Source organism: Odontesthes bonariensis, chromosome 8 (genome assembly GCF_027942865.1).
Source record: "Odontesthes bonariensis isolate fOdoBon6 chromosome 8, fOdoBon6.hap1, whole genome shotgun sequence".
NCBI lineage: Eukaryota > Metazoa > Chordata > Actinopteri > Atheriniformes > Atherinopsidae > Odontesthes > Odontesthes bonariensis.
Genome location: NC_134513.1, coordinates 11,248,462 through 11,266,150, shown reverse-complemented (window position 1 = coordinate 11,266,150; position 17,689 = coordinate 11,248,462). Strand labels below are relative to the sequence as shown.

The 17,689-nt window shown below is 41.5% G+C and overlaps 1 protein-coding gene across 1 annotated transcript in view; it reads left to right on the top strand.

Annotated features, from left to right (window-relative positions):
* The window catches only part of snd1 (staphylococcal nuclease and tudor domain containing 1), a 160,254-nt gene that overhangs the window by 18,089 nt on the left and 124,476 nt on the right, over window positions 1-17,689 (top strand). The window contains exons 10-11 of the mRNA XM_075471701.1: window positions 418-522; window positions 12,862-12,963. Coding sequence (XP_075327816.1) covers window positions 418-522; window positions 12,862-12,963 — 207 coding nt within the window. The remainder of the gene's footprint in view (window positions 1-417; window positions 523-12,861; window positions 12,964-17,689) is intronic.

Below are 17,689 nucleotides of genomic sequence, written 5' to 3'. Positions count from 1 at the left end.
TGCTGGCCTACTGGGATGCCTTAACTTACTCAGTCACTCAAGGATCTCTTTCTTACCTCAGTTCCTTCTACTCATGACAGCACACAGTCTGCAGGGTCACCCTCTTTCTACCTTTGAATAGATCTCTTTCTCTCCATTTATCCTTAATCTGCTCCTTCACTTCCTATTTTTCTTTCAGTCTATTTGCTGGCTCACTCACTCAACAAATAGCTGCATCAGTCCTTTTGTTTCAACACTTCTCTAGTCTCTAGAATGTGGCATTCTTTGTGGATTTTTATCATTTATTTTGATTGAGCTGATTTCTGATTGAGATTCTTGTATTTTAGCTTCACCCAATCACATTCTCCAGGCCTTTTCTTTCTTTTTTTTTTTTCCTGTTACGAACACCTTCTAATCTCTGTTTATCTGTCCCTGCAGGTGATGCAGGTGGTCAACGCTGATGCCATGGTAGTCAAACTCAACTCTGGAGAATACAAAACCATCCACCTGTCCAGCATCCGCCCCCCCAGGAATGAGGGAGAGGTACAAACAAACCTGTTTTCGTCTGCTTGCATAAATGTAGATTACTTTGGATGGAGTGTGTGGCTATATGTGAGTGAGTAAGTTGCAAAATGTTTCACTTAATTATAGCCTTCTCAGTAATGGCAGGTGTCAGGGTTGTCTCTTGACAGAGATAAAGTATTTAAAAGATTAACTACTTAGCATTTCTGTTAATTCCTCCAGTGTTCTCTGTTTTCTTGCATGAGTGTCCTCTGTGTGGGATTAATTCTGACCACTTGGTGGCGCCCTTGCAGTTGGGGCACCTGCAAACACAGAGAAACACTTGCACACACCCAGTAGTTGCAGCACTGCAGAGTGAGGCAGATCGATTTTCTTTTTGCCTTTCCTCACCACTCTCCTCATCTTTCCTTGGAATCACTTCAAGACTGCGAAAACACACGTATACATGATTATACACATTTACCTTATGACACCAAGGAGCTGTGTATCTTTTGACACAGTGGACTGTCTGGAGGAAGTTAAAAAAAAAAAGAGAAAAACTGCGTGTCTGCAGTGATACCTACAGTAGATACAGATGTCCTTTGTGCAGGGCGTCTCTTCATCAATCATCTGGTTTCCTTTTTTCTTCAACTCTCATCATCAGGGAATCTATTAAGTGTAATTAAGCCCCCAACATCACTTTACAGTATGATCTGGCATTTCTTATACACACTAAAGGTCTTGTTTGAGCTTCTAAAAAAGAAGTGACAAGTTTTATTAGCTATCATTTGTGTTTTCTACCGCTTTCATATTTACGCACATCATTTAGAAACGGTTGACACTTTGTTTACTATTTTTCCCACTATTAAGCAAATTCTCTTACATTTTCCTGTTTGAAAGTTATGAGACAAAGTGGGTGTGGCGCTTCTGTCAAGATGGCAGTAGTAAAAGCCAGCTTTCATAACATCTGCGTTCGCTCTCTTTTTGTCTCTTTTTAATTGTTATTGTTTTTATTGACTCCCTCTTTCTGCATTCCTTTCATTTCATAGTTTATTTGCTCCCATCTTCTTCTTTTTATTGTTGCTAGTTTGTTTTTCATTCTGCCTTCTTCCCCGCCCTCATCCTTCTCTTTTCTTTCTTGGCATTGTTGGTGCCTCTCATCATCGAGACACAGCTTTGTATTGTTCCCTGCCTTTCATCTGATCTCTCTTCTCTCTCCTTCGCTGTCACTCTCTGCCACCCTTTCCCTTGAGGTGTGCACACTGTGGTCAGATTGTTGACCTGCGCCGATGCCCTTTGTGTGCGTTAATTCTCCTTTGCCCACAGACTTGTTACAACTGCAGGGAGCTAAGACATCTCTCCATTGTCTCCTCATTTATTCCTTACACTACACAGCTTGTGCTCGCATCTCTCTTCAGGCTGTTCTGATTTTTGAGATTCTTTCTTTCTTTTTTTCTTTTCTTTTCCAAATTTGGTTTCTCACTTTCCTCTTATCCATTTTTCTTTTCTCAGCGCTGCTTTCTCTTGTCAGTCACTCTCTCTTTGCCTGCGCCAGATGCTCCAGCAGTATGTGTTTTGTGCTTCATTACACTGTAGTATGTTACAGGAAGCCCGTGAGAGGGAGTCCAGATGTGAATACTTGCGTGTATTGTATTGGTGTAACACACAGTTGTGTATTGGTTCTATTGCACCTCGTCCGTATTTGAGTGTGTGGTTCTAAGTTAGATTATTATTCAAATAGCCATATTTTCAGAAATACAGCCTGCATACTGGCTCAATTAATGGGGAAGTGGTGTGGAGCTGGGATGAAAATTCCTAACTCTGCAGAGTTGAATAAATCTGGAACCAGCCAGATGGTCAGAATGCATGATTGACACAGCTGACCTTTTGATTTAAAGATAAACCTTAAAGATTTATACTGCTTGCCATTAAGAGCTTAAAGTTTACTTCAAATTGCGTATGACTGCATTGTCAGTTTGTGCTTACTATAGGCAAGAGTCCATTTTGTGCCTGCAAAAGTATATCAGGCATGCAAACTTGCCACCTTTCGGCGAAATTCGCCGTTTTGAAATCAAAATGGGTCATTCTTCTGAATCGCGTAGATCCGAGGAGAAAAAAAAATAGGGGGGGGGGGGGGGGGGGGTGAGCATGTCAACTAGCGAGTGGAACTGTGAACCTCAAAACTACACTAGACCTATGTGACAACAAATGACTGACAAGAGTGGCGTGTGAGAGAACCACTATCACCAATCAGAAGTGAGGAGGGCGAACCCCTATTCACACCCCCACCCCCCCCCCCCCTCCCGGACCACCCCCCTGCTACAATTTGACTGATGTCCTGAAATAGTCTTCATAACGAATTGTGTCGTTAGATCAATTAATGTGCTTTTAATAGTGTCTTTGATACAAGTGTCAGCTAAATGTCTTGATAACAGACTTGAAATAGTCAACAATTCCTCGATATTTCACCGCCTCACAGAACGCTGTTTGTGTTAGTGCTACTCGAGGTAACTGTAGAGTGGCTAACTAGCGCCTTCCACACAAGTTCAGGGCTTTGCTAATACTTTTAGCCAACGTCAATGGAGACCTTAATTGTCGCCGGACTTGGCTTTTTAACGAGGTATGCCCCTTCATAATACCCTCCGATAATCACGGAAAGGGAACATTTTGCCCATTTGAGGAGGTCGTTTCATTCGTCGTGAGTTTATCAATGCAGAGTCCGGAGAGCTCTGCCACAGGTCGTATTTGAGAGTGCGACCCCCATCCCCTCGCTGTTCGCCCACACCCCCGTTGATACCCCCGTTGATGATGACAGCCTACAGGTGCACTCGTGTTCATCCAGTATGATGCACCATCAATCGAAGTTAAAAGGGGGCACAATGTAGGATTACGTAGTGCTCGTGGCATGCATGTCTCAAAACTTACACTGTCATGAAAAAATGCCGTTTAACTAAGCTTGCCGCGAGAATGTTTTTCTGTTAGAGTGCCAGCTGTCGATACAAATTTGTCTCTGGCGGTACGTCAAGTGAATTGCTGATATAAGTTTTTCCCGTGGAGCTCGTTTGGCTCGGCATGCCAAACGTTCACTTTCGTGGTTTAATGACAGCGGACCGTGAAAGTGGTCGGGAGAGTCATCGTTCAGGCTATTACTAAGCATAGGCTGTCTTGGGGCAGTAATTAATTAAACGTTTAATCCTACATACTTGTAGTATCCCTTTAAGGACCATGGGACTAAATTTTTCGTTAAATTTAATGTAATTAAATGTATGATACTACAGTTAAATGCTTTTGAAGACCTGTGATGTTATATATCAAACACATAATAGTACAGTAAATGCAATTGATAGGCCTACTGTACCTATAAATTCATCTTTTATGCTGCACAGCTGTTCTCTACTTAATGCAAATGGGACATACTGTATATTTTATAATATATATTTTGTATAATTTACAACTTAATGCGTCTCATGTTTCCGCTTTTCCGCGCGTGCCGTGTGTCCGTGTACCCTTCTCACCTTTTTCACCCCTGACCAGTTTGCATGCCTGGTATATTATCCTTTTGGAGCTGTTGCTGCTCATGTTTCTGCATTTAGTGTTTTTAATGAGAGCCGTTCATGGTGCTGCTGCTGGTGTTGTTAGTTAGCTAGTTATTTTTGTCTGAGCTAAAGAGCTGCCTGCCTGTCTGTAATGCTGTTGGCTCAGCTTTGAGAGTTGTCGCTATGGTAGCAAAGCAGTTATTATAGGTTTTCAAATGAATCCTTTAACTTTGAGGTGTGCCATCGAGGCTTACAAATTTCTGTTCAGTGAACTAAACATTTTTTTAGTATTCATTCATGCAGTGGGGAATTTTCTGTCCACTGTTTCCAGCTAAACTTGTCTGACAACTAAATTAGACAACTGCGCTGTTGATATGAGCAGGAGAGCTTAATTTCATGCACCGTCCACACACCTTTACAGATGTAGATGTTATGGCCCCCCTTCCGTTATCGGAAGCCATTGTGGACAGTGCAATTTTCCTTTTATTACTGTTGCTTGACCGATTTTGATAGCCAATAAAATGATTTTGAAGCACCTCCAAATCCTTTGTGAAAGTATTTTTAAAGAACCGCTTAACAGCTATGGCCCAAAGGTGAGATTTTAGCGGGTTGGACTGTGCGTTAAAAGCTTTCTTTTCTTTCTTTTTTTTCTTTTTTTCTGTTTGAGGCCACGAGCATAAGGAGTGACTCTTATCTTAAGGTCAAAACAAGGGGAGGTCACAGCAGGTTTCTCTCAGCTAGAGGCGCTACACAGTCTGACATCATGTTGGCTAACATTGTCACGAATGAAATGGCCTCTTGCTTTAATGCAGCATACAGACAGAAAGACATTGCTGTGGCTTCAAACACAGCTTCCACACACATGCACACGCATGCACGCTTGGTTAAGCTGCATTAGCCCATGTCAGGCAACATCTTGGAAATTGGCGTCAGGTTACGTACAAAAATGGATTATACAGACGTGCTGTTCAGTTTGTGTGCGTAGACAACTCAAACGTGTGCATATCAACACTGTTGTTAATCGGTGAAAGTAAGTAAAGAATTTTGTCCATATTTACTGTAAACGAGTGTGTGTTGCATTATCTGGATGTCTGTAGGGATGTTTTTTGTGCCAGTTTCCATTATTATCTGTGTCAGTTTGGATGTGTGTGTGCTCTGTTTGACCATGTTTTCTGCAAGCAAGTCCATTTCTGTCTGTGTGTGGGTGTGTCTGGGTGTGTGTGCACCGTTCAGTAGTACAGAGGCCAGATGCGATATACCAGTGCACTGATGAACTGTGACAGGTCCTGCCATGCCCCTCTCCTCTTTCAGTCTCCTCTGGTTCGTTTTAGACTCCCAACACCCCCCGCCTCTCTCCGCTCATGACTATACTAATTGTGCTCAGACTGACAGACTCGTGGACCAATGGTGTGTGCCTGCAGGAAACCATGGACGCAAATGTCCTCACTCGCTCTTATCTCACTCCATTTCGCTCTACTCTTTTCCAGTCTTGCTGTTATGGTACATCTTAAGATGTGAGATATTTTGAGCTTGGGAGTTGGAGTCAGCTTTTTCCTTCTGACTCCCTCCCTCTTTCCCTTCTTGCTCTCTTTCTCAATTTTCTCACATGTGCAACAGGACCAGCCCACTGCAAACACGGGTGGGGAGAGACGTCTATGTCTCTGAGTGACTCACTGTTACACCCACTCACTCTCACTCATTGTGTTTGGATGTGTTAGTGTGCATCTGCTTTAACTATGCGTACATTGGATCTCAAGTGTTTGCGTGTATTTTGTAATGTATCTGTGTGCTTCTGTGGTTTAAGTAGGGTTAAGGACAGTGCTGACAGAGCACGTAGGGCAGTCAACTTACTGTTCTTATATAAGGCAATTCAATGGCTATGGCTCATCACCATGAAACAACATACACCTCTGCCTACTCATCTAACCTTGTATTTCACCTCTACGAGCGTTGTCTTGGTGGATGATTTAATCTCTGAATTCACTGCCTGTCCTGTCACCAACAACCATAAACTATCTGGATCTCTTGTTTTCTTTCCATCTCCTGTGTTCTCTTATGTTCTGTTTTACATTGTTTGGATTATTTTATTCTTGATAATTATTCTTTAATAGATGAGACTCTTTTAACAAAAAAAAGGACACAAATATTAAACATTTGAGAAGGTGATATATACAGCTATTCCTTCCTTAACACTGTGCATCTCATGTTAGATTAGTAGTATCGATATTTTTCCTCAATACGGTGTTTGAACAAAGTCAGTATAGCCCCTAGTTTGCATTATGGGCTCTTTTGTCATTCGACTTGGAGCCAAAATGTCTCCCAATCAGAGCTGTGGAGCGCAGCTTAGAATGGAACACAGCTCCTCTCTTTGGGCACAAGTTGTTCAGGTGCATCTCTGGTTGTCCTTCAATATCTTCTCTCTGTTCTTGAATCTGCTGGAACAACTAAACCTCAGTTGTTAGTGTTAGAAAACACAACTTAATTACTGTACATTCAGTCCTGGCATGCAGCTTGATACTCAAACTACTGAAATATCAAATTTTTAGGAACTTTGAAAGCATTAACTGAGACACAACTTTTTGCCATATGTGCCCTATCGACTAACGGAAACAAATGTAGCATTTGCAAGATTGTAGATTTGCATGAATTACATTTAGAATTGAAGATGTTGTATGCACAGTACTCTTTTTGACGCTAATAAACTTAGGCTACCTTTAAGCCTTTTATTCTTGAAGCAGATGAGGCCATCTGTCACTTAATGTTTGTTTCTCTCAAGACTTCCTTCTGCCACTCTTACCCTCCATTTGATTTCCTCTCTCCCTCTTGTTTTCTTCTGCTCCATCCTCCAAATGTTGTATTTAGCAATGTTGTGCACAAGCCCAAGAGCCAGCTTCAGTAGCCGAGGATCAGAAGTGGATCCCCAAGTGGAGGAGTTCAAGTATCTCGGGGTCTTGTTCACGAGTGAGGGACGAATGGAACAGGAGATTGACAGGCGGATCGGTGCGGCGTCTGCAGTGATGCGGGCTCTGCACCGGCCCGTCGTGGTGAAGAAGGAGCTGAGCCAGAAGGCGAAGCTCTGGATTTACCGGTCAATCTATGTTCCTACCCTCACCTATGGTGACGAGCTGTGGGTAGTGACCGAAAGAATGAGATCGCGAATACAAGCGGCCGAAATGAGTTTCCTCCGCAGGGTGTCTGGGCTCTCTCTTAGAGATAGGGTGAGAAGCTCGGTCATCCGGGAGGGGCTCGGAGTAGAACCGCTGCTCCTCCGCATCGAGAGGAGTCAGATGAGATGGCTCGGGCATCTGGTGAGAATGCCTCCTGGACGCCTCCCTGGTGAGGTGTTCCGGGTCCGTCCCACTGGGAGGAGGCCCCGGGGAAGACCCAGGACACTTTGGAGAGACTATGTCTCTCGGCTGGCCTGGGAACGCCTCGGGGTCCCCCCAGAAGAGCTGGAGGAAGTGGCCGGGGACAGGGACGTCTGGGTCTCTTTGCTCAAGCTGCTGCCCCCGCGACCCGACCCCCGGACAAGCGGAAAATAATGGATGGATGAAGGTGCACAAGCCTGGCAACACAGGTTTTGACTTCAAGGTTGGGAGCACGATGCCAACAGAGAAGGGTCACCCATCTTGTGTTTTGCTGGCCCGCATTGGCTGGACGAAGTAGCATTCCTCAACATGACTGCATGATTACTTTGGCCCCATATCCCTGTTTAGTTGTCAGTGTTAAAGAAAAAAAAGTGAGCACTTGGCTTACTCTTGTTTGTACGAGTACATGAGAGGGCAATATAGAAATAAAGCATTAGTGAGACAATTAAGAAATGTACAGACTTGCAGACAAAACTCTGCTACGTTTTTGCTCTAATTTTTTTTTTTTTTTTTTTTTTCAGTAGATATCAACTCCGTGTCTTATCAAAAGTTTTAATCTTTTTCAGTAGACTGGGTAATGTTACAAGCAGAACTTCCTGATTTTTCTGAGGCCCAGTCAATGAGCAAAAATCAGCTGTGATGTTTCATTTGGTTCTATGACGAACCTTCAGGAGAAACTTTTTCTGGTGCAAACACCACACTGATCTCTTCATTTGAAGCTGTAAAGCTGTAAATCCTGATCCTACGATTAGGTTTGGCAAGAATTCAAGTTTGCTTCGAGTCAGCTGACAAGCTGTGATAATAGCTATAAAACTAGCTAGTTTGTTCTAAGTTTGTTGTCACAGAGAAAGAAGATCAAGATATTGTTCCCTTGCTTTCCAGCATTGCGTCTCGCCACATGGGTCCTGTAACACCATAGTGTAAAGTCAACACCCAGCGGGCATAATTAAGCCTTGCACTGTGTTTTTGTTTTGTTTTGCTGTGCGGCAGAAAAATGGTCTCATCTTTTACGTGCAGTCTGCTACGTTATTGACTAGACTCACAAACTATAGCCGGTTGGCATGGCAAACAGAATTGATAAACATGACTGGCATTTATTATCTGTAATAATAAATAAAAACAATAGGAGTGACTTCAATTTGAAAAGTATCGGGGTGTTATTTTATTAGGTTTTTTATATTTATATATATATATATATATATTTATTTTTCACAAACTAGTTAACAGCTCTGCTGGATCTGCTAGCATTTCCGTTTTGCATTTATGTATGTTTAAGCTTTCATACTGGAGAACATAAGAGGGGCCAAAAAGGCAGATTAATAAATGGGTCGGGCTTTAAATAGAATACAGTGCGACTGTTGTTTTTGCGAGATCTGGGTTACGGCACTGTTGAGCCCAAAGTACATACAACCTGAATTTACTTTGGAACAGGAATTGTTTTGACAAAGGTGATTGATATATACATATACAGTGTGTCAAAGCAGTTTCCATTTATTGATCTTCCGGTCTGTGTTAGTATTGGAGTAATGAAAGCCTATAGTGCTGCAGCTCGAGTAAATGGCAGAGTAGTGGTCTTTTTGAAGCAGTCGGTGTGGTGCCTAAGCTCACATTTGAACCCAGTTCAGATGTGCACAGCTTTCCATTTATTTTGTGGCACCTAAACGTGGGCCAGGGCACATCTCTATGAGCTCACTGGTGCTTTTCCTTGATATTTAGTTAAAACGATCCGACTAGGCTGGAACTGCTAACGTACCCCTATCACTTTGAAGACGGCACAAGTGTGAACTGCAGCAGTCACAGTAACGGACAGGCGCGCACAGCAGCGTGGGTTAATTTGACACAATCGGCTATTAAGAAGGATCCGAAATATTATGCTATTCCATAAATAACCGCGCTGTCTGCTTTCATCCTCCATGCTTTTACTTGAGATAATTAGCAGTCTTTTTTTTCTTTCCTTCTATGAATTTCAAAGGAAAAACCGACATTATGAGAAAACTCGAGCAGGACTTGCACAGCTGCATGGACAGTGGCGAGGTTTCCCCCAGGTGAAGTAAAACCAAATGCTTTTCTTGAATTGATATCCATGCAGTGGGTTTAAATTCTCACAAATAAAGCACCAATCAATTTTTCTTTCTTTTGTTTGTTTTTATACAAGACCTTCTGTTCAGCAAGCTTCATGCTGAGAAACTGTTTTCAACTCCTTCCATTCAACGGCACTTAATTTTCTTTCTTTATCCAACCACTGCGTGCTGGGCACAGTAATATGAATTGCTATGGTGATGTAGCATGCGAGGTGAAAAAGCTGAGACTCTGAGGACTTTTCTGTTATGATGCCTCACTCGGTGTACTGTTCAATCTCTCAGAACTTTTGCTGGATTTTTCAAAGGAACATTAATGGAAAAGTGATGAATGCGAATCACTTTAACAGACCGTTAAGTTTTTCATGCCTTAATAAAAAAAAAAAAGGGGCCTTTGTTTGACTTCATTATTGTCAGCATAACTACATCATTTGCTGTCACAAATACTCTGTTTGCTAATAGCTCAGTATGAATGGAGTAGCTGGGTTTTTTTTTTTTTTTTTTTTTTTTTAAATGGCTGCAGGTAATTTAATTCCGAGATGAGTTTTTTTTTTTTTTTTTTTTTTTGAGCATTTGCTGTTTGCTAATGACCTCAGTTTACTCATTTTATTTTTTGCTTTCTAAAATCGAATTTATTTAGTTTCGTAAGCTTTAATCGGCATTTAATGCTCTTGCTTTAGGAAATGCGTGCCCTCTTTCTTGTTCTTTCTCCCTTGTGCCATCTCCTCTCTGCCCTAAACCTCCGAAGCTGTCTAATGCTTATGCATGCATGTTTGACTCATGTTGTTTGGCATATAATAGTAATTGTTGACGGCTTAAGGCTCCCAGTGCGCTGCTTTATCAAAAAATATTGTTCTCTTTGCCTGGGACACATGCACATACTTGACTATTTTTCCCAAAAGAAAGGTTACGCACAAAACAAAATGCTCCACGAGGAGAAATGAAAAAAACTCAGGCTGTACTGTACACTCGCCCAACGCCGCAGCCACACATCAGAAAACATGACATGCTCCTGAGTCATGATTTCACTCCTTGTGTTCCAGAAGCTGAAAATGCTTCTAGCAGTAGCTTCCACACATTTGCAGGCCAGAGCCTGCAGCCCTGCGACACTGTACAATCCAGCATGCACCATGCCTCTGCAGTAGTCAAAGACGATTCCGGAGCTTTGGCGGGTAATAAGGAATGAAGGGAATTCACCCCAAAATAGAACAAAACTCCCCCTGAGGATAGTGAGTGCAAACTGTTGTTATTGGGTTACGTCTGAGACATAGCAGTGACTCGCTCCTCTATCTGTAACCATAATGCAGCTGCATAATAACAGTTTATGGATGATGTACACAGAGTTTGTCTGGTCTGAGTAATTTAATGATGTTGATGCTGTCAATTTATCTGCAGACTGAAGCTGAAATCAACTCTATAGTCAAATAATTAGACTCTTTTTCACAAAGTCATCAGTGTGGAACAGCCTTGGCAGGGAGGCATGCTTATTTTCAGATTGTCCGTATCTGGGAATGTAAAACGTCTCATTGAGCAGCGCAGCAGCTGATCTGATCCAGGTCCACTTCGATTAAATGGCTGATTTCTTGTCATGCTAAACACGGTCTCTGTCACTTTTTTGCTTGTCCACATCATAGAGGAAGATCTCTAAAAGATGCGCCAGTACTACCTTTGTCTACTTCTCAGCTCCTTGTGTTTAATTGGCATAGAGGCCTGACATTTACACTCGTTTCCCTCGGTGTCACGGCCGCCTTTCCACCGTGAAATAGCTTATTAGTTAGACATTTACATTTTTTTTTTTTTTTCTCACCTACTCTTCTGTGGTTTATGCTTTACTTTCTTCAAATTCTATTCTGCTGTTCTTTGTCTGTCAAGATACTGATGGAATGTTCGCATGAATAGGCTTTAGATAAAGAATGCACAAATATTCAATATATGGAAGTTGTAAATATATACTTGTACGTATATGAAGATGTGCGAAGCGACAGTAAAGTTCACAGCTCCGGCACAAAATGGAGGAGACCTGGCTGGCAACGTTCCTAAAAGACTCCTGCATTCCACCACATCTGTCTTTGTAAAGTTAAAATACCCTGACAGCCCCAACTGTCAGGAACTGCTCTTCGCCGAGCGCTGAGGGATTTCCACTGTGCATATCATTTGTATGATTAACTCCGGGGGTTTAACGCTTTGCTGACCGTTTGTGAAAGTTGTAAAGAAGGAAGTGATGGAATTGGAAGAGAAAGATAACTTATCTCAAAATTAATTTGAATCCTTACAAGGTGAAATAAATATTTAAGATATTTTGAGTAAATCTTGACAAGATTCCCCCTGTTGAAATGCTGCTATTTGGATTTGTGACACCGATGAAGTTTGTCTCCCGGGTTGAATTAATCTAGAGGACTTTAATTGAGCCATAAATTCATACGCATCTTGACACATCCTATTCTCCCCCATGTGTCTCCTCTCCACATCCATCTGCCCAGCTGTGCGTCACACCTGGCATCTCCGAACAATCGTGGAGCCATTAACAATGAACGAAAGCCATAGAAGGGAGCTGGAAATGAGGAATTAATCCAAACCTTTGTGTTAATTTTAAAGAAGTAACTTCTGTTTGTATGATGGATAATGATAGCCTCCATAAAAGAGTGTAGGAGGGGCAGGGATGGAGAGCACACCGGTTTCGTCATTAATGCCCTTATTCCTCTTGTTTGAGCCTGTTTATTTTTCAGATGCATCGTTGTCATTCTGTGTATTTCTTTGTGTCCTGGCCCTGCAAAAAGACACCTTTCACTCTGTGTGTATTCGTGTCCCTTTGTCTATGCACTGTGAGAGCAACACCTCGGTCTCCTTTTGGAAATGCAAATGGTTTCTATTTGTGGTGTTCTCCTGTCAGAAAGTGGGGGGGACTGTATTGAGGGATGTTTTTGTGAGCAATTTTCATGTGTGGCAACATCAGCGTATGCACTCTGTGTATGAATGGAATGCTAGCTTGCTTTTGTGCTTCCTGAAAAGTATTTTTGCCTCGACTGTTTGCTTCTGTGTGTCCTCGATAACTGTGTATTATATATTTATTGTATATTATGTCGAATCAATAGAAAGCAGCACCCCATTTATTTGAGAAAGTGTGCATGTGCACAACACTGCCATTCAGTCTGAAATACTTAACTCAGTGTCCAGTCCCTGTTACAAGCCTGAAATTGAAGGGAATGTAGGCACAAACAAAGTGTGTGTGTGTGTGTGTTTTTTTTTTTTTTTTTTTTTCAGAGATCTCCATCTGCAGCAAATGTGTTTAGCCACATAACTTTGAAAGTGCAATGTTAATAACTTTCTCCATTTCTTTTTCCATTTCCTCTTACCCCATCTCCCCATTATCTCCTCCATCATACCTCCATCGGTGTTCAGGAGAAGAACAAGGACAAAGACAAACGATTCCGTCCTCTCTATGACATCCCCTACATGTTTGAGGCCCGTGAGTTCCTGAGGAAGAAGCTCATCGGTAAAAAGGTAAGAATCGAGGACAAGTCTGCAGCTCCCTTTCTTTCTGTCTGTCTGTCTGTCTGTCTACATGATTACCTCTAATCAACTTCCTTGAATTTGGTAAAAATTTGAGATTGAAATTGCTCCCCATAGCATTTCCCTGCCTTTGTAATTGGCCAAATGCATTTCTTAGCTGGATATCTGTTTCCCTCGGTCTCTGTGTGAATACCAAGCACTCTGGGTAGATGCCCTGGGGCTTGGTTTTGGCCCGGATGCACCCCTTTAAACAAGCACTGTTGATTTCCCCCTCTTGTGTCTATTGATCTATTAGATGTGTACACCTGGGGGGTGCTGCTCTGATTTACTCGCATCTGACCCAGCAGAGCCCAACATTGAGCTGTACAGTGTCACACTTGGGCTTCATCGTTACATTTTTTTGTGCATTGGATTAAAGACATTCAGACTTGAATGGAAGTTGATTGTGAGGGGACTTGGTTATGTAAAGATTTAAAAAAAACAACAACAACAAAAAAACACTTTTAAACTATTAAAAGTGATTATTAGTTCCTCCTTATTTTAAGCTCTCTAAACATTTCCACGTATGAAAAAGAAACAAACATTTTCAGCACACAAAGTGTGTTTAGCCCTTCATTACATTTGTAAAATGGTGCAGTAATAGCTTGGGCTCCAGCTAAATGATGGTTTGTTTTTTCCCAAACAGTTAAAATCTGCCACTTGCAGAGGGGGTCATGGCATAATGAGACCACAATGGAATACGTTGCAGAAATTTACATAAAAACGTAGTTTCAAACACAGATTGATGGAACATTGTGAAGTTCTTTTTGCAACGGACTCCCACAAACCTTTTTAACATGGACGAAACATTTTCTGCATGTTTTGTTTGACCTTAGCTTGAACTTTTGTTGGGCTTAGATTGCTCCAAAGTAATGTTAGATTTTTAGACTTCACAAACTCCGTTACAGAAGAACCCCTCGCACACTTTCAGAGCTGTACAACTGAGTTGAACAAATGAATAGATTGAACAGCAGCCGGTTAAACACAAAAACATGCACCCACTCAAAGCCAAATCGGAGCATTCCTTCTGGCTTCTGTTTGGGAGTGAGATTCATATCCCTGTCTCAGTTTCTCATCAGAGTAATTTTATTCATCCTCATTAATGTTTTTTTAATGACGGGAAATTCAGCCTTTAGCTGGCTTTTGACGAGTGAAGCGGGCCTAATGATTCCGCTGTATATTTGGGGTGTTTGGAAATGAGTTCATGCGTAACGGGAATACAAAAGCTTGGCCTTGTTTAGGTGTGAAAAGATGCGCCAACAGTTTGATAACATGTGTGTAAATCATAGGAATGTAAAGACTTTTTAGTAGCATTGTTTGCCCATATTAAAACATAATAGCTTTTGTTTTTGCGGTGTGTTGACATGCATGTAGCTAAAGTCTCAAACTCTCACCCTATACTTTGAATTGAAGCATTGCTTCCGGTGTGTGTGTGTATGTGTATACGCAGACTAATGTTACTTCTACCTCGTTTGATGTCTCAATACTTTTTGCTTCGACTCGACGGCATTTCAAAAGCTAACTCGGCCAAAGTGTTCCTGTGCTTTACCGAAGCCTCAGGCTAATTGTTGTTTGCAGTGTTTATCTGTGAGGAAAATATTCATGTCTGTGTATACATCAAGTGAGTTGGTTTCTTCAGTGTCACGACTATGCATGTTTTACTGCAATGGGTCTGTTTGCGTTGCGTTAGAATGCATGTTGGATGATCCGCTCACATTTGGACAGTTCTAACTGAAGATGAAAGCACAGCTTATGACACAGTCGGATGTGAATCACTGGAGCCAGAGTTGGAGGGGGCTGGTCAGTCATCGAGGTCAGTTTGTCTTCATGCACAGTAGTATCAATTCAAAAGCTACTTTAACCACTTCATTTTAGTTTTTAAATGCGTGAACGACACAACAGACCTTTGTCAATTTACCTGAAACAAATGATCTAATTTATCGTGCTCCATTTTTTTCCCTTTCTGTCTTTAAGTTCAACTTATAACCCGGCAAATTTTCCAAGCACTAAAACTGAAGTGACAATGGTTTAGAAAGACAACTTCCTTCATAAATGCACTAAAAATACGTTACATAATGAAATCCCTTCTAAGGATTTAGATGGTCTCATTTTTCAAAAAGATGACACAAAATAGAAGCAGCCAAGACTGTTGTTGGATACAGTGAACTCTTATTTAAAAGAAGGGGGTAATAGGTGAAAGATTGATCAATTAGATCTTTTTTCTTTTTTTTTTCAATAAAAAGCTAAGTTAAAAAGGTGTTTATATGCAATACCGCCAGCAAGGAAAACAACTGAAAGGCTGTAAATGCCTCTTAAAGGCACCACTGCCACTTGTGGAAAAGGTTAGTCTGGGGCCTTGTGAGCAGTTCTTTTTGTAATTAAACAAAGATCTTTGTCTCACTTTTATTTGATCCTCTGAAATTCACCCTGCAGTATGACAGCGTTTCTTTGTCATAGGAAGAATCTTAATCTACATCTTTAGTGCCTAAAATCTTTGGCCAGACCTGTATTTACAGTATCTTCTGGTATATTACTTCACATAAGATTAATATTGATGCTCCATCTCCCAAGTGTGTGCTGATGGGTTCTTTGAAATGACTTAGGTGGAAGTGGAGAAGTCACCTTTTTACAGCAGCCATATAATCAATAACAGAAAAGCTCTAGAATGTAACTTCACTCCCGTTTCTCTGTTGTTGCCAAGAAACAAGGCGAAAGCTCTGAGTTGAGCCTTCTGTCACCATGTTTCATTTTTGAAAATAATTACAGAAGCTTAAAAAAGCTGCAGGTTTTAGCTGCCTTGGTAACAAGAAAGATTTAGTTTGGATGAAATGATAACAGGTTCCCTATGGGCGAATGTGTGCACGCGAGCGCCATGCCTAACCCTTAAAGGATTTTATGATGATTTATACAACCTTGGCCTCGTTGTGTTGTCAGGTTGGATGCATGTACTGTATATACTTGAGCATACAGATGCATGTTGCACTTAGACAAGGAACGGAGTTCAGTCGACCCACTTACTGCACTGCTCTGTGGAGACAGATTTGGAGCAGTAAGCCCTTGCAAACCACCGTTTTTCCTCAGTATCTGCTTGAGAGAGGGCTCCTCTTCTCTTCTGCCTTTTATTTCCTCCAAGACAAAAGCCTAAAAGATTTTACCTCAACAGTTGGGGCATTGTAACTTGACCTTGTGGATTTAAGAAAGAATTGCCATCTGGTATTGGCTTTCCCTTTAGAGAAGAAGTAGAGGACTAAAGTCGGTTAGGTTATAAAAGGTGAACTTTTGCATCATCAAGCTCAAACTGGACTTGAGCAAAGCTAATCATCCTCTACAGTCACAAAGTTGTCCTGCAGGTATTCCCCTTGAAGCTGTTCTCCCTCAAAGCTCAGGAACTGCTTAAGACTGCAATACATTGCATGAATTGGGGGAACAAGCAGATTTTTCCTTGACTACACCTTCGAGGACGTGACTGAGCATTAACTACCAGCCTCAGAGTGCTAAAACTCAAAGCCTTAATACCACAGCTCTGGTTTAAGAGAATAAATCTATTCCAAATACTTTTTTCGATGAACCCCCCCCTATTTCTTATCTCTATAAAAAGAGCACGGTGCCTTTGATCTGTTATAAAGAATATCTGATATCCATATTTAAAGGACTGCCTTTTTTGCCCTCCATTTTCCGGCAAGTGGAGTCTGTCTTTGATAAGCAGACGGGAATTGGTGCTATACCTGGTCTGATCTTTGAAAGGGGGCCTTCACAGCAACTCCACTATCGGTGCACCTTTGATCAGTTTCATGTTGACTGAATTATTGAATAAATGTTTTTTTCCATTTCAAATCTTCATTATAAGAGACACAAATATAACAGTTTTCGGTCATTAAAATGATTGCTGGGGTATGTTTTTATCCATTCAGGATTCAGTTAGAGGCCGCTGTTTTTTTTTTTTTTTTTTTTTTTAAAACCTCATTCTACCTCATATTCAGAAAGCACTTCTGAGTTATCCCTTTACAAAAAGAAAAGCTAAAAATGCACTACAGCGTTTCCCCTTTCTTACTTTCTCGCTGTCACTCTATGGCCGTCTCTCGGTCTTTCTCGTACACATGCCCACCTCCACTGAAATGGCAGAGCTTGCATGGTGACATAATCCCAAAAAGCTCGATTTGGCTAACTTTATAAGTAGTGCTTCTTGTGCGCCTGGGTCTCAGCCTCAGCAGTTTAAAAAAAAAAGGCGAATGGAAATGTTGCATTAAGCCACTTATCAGGGTTGAGCACATTCGGATAATCCTGCATGCTCAAAGTGGCTCCTGTTATACTGCCACTTGTGTAGCCCTGTTAGCAACAGAGTTTTCCCTTTCTAATGGCATGCGTATGCGCGATTGAATGTCTTGTGCACAGTTAAATGTGCGTTTGTGAGAATGAGAGCCAATTTTGGGGGGAAGCTTGAGCGGTGTGTTCAAGCACAAGCAGGTGGCGCTAACCGTCGGGTCCAGAGGTTCAAATTCATCTTTCATCCTCCTTTCTTCCTCCTTTCTTCCCTCTGGTCTTCACTACATTTTGCTATCCTAGCACATTATTTATTTTTATTTTTTTAAACCTCCGGCACAGCTCATGTCCTTAAATGATAGGAGGCTAAAATTGCAGCTGGGACTATATTTAGAAGGCCTGCATGGGCTTGCATTCT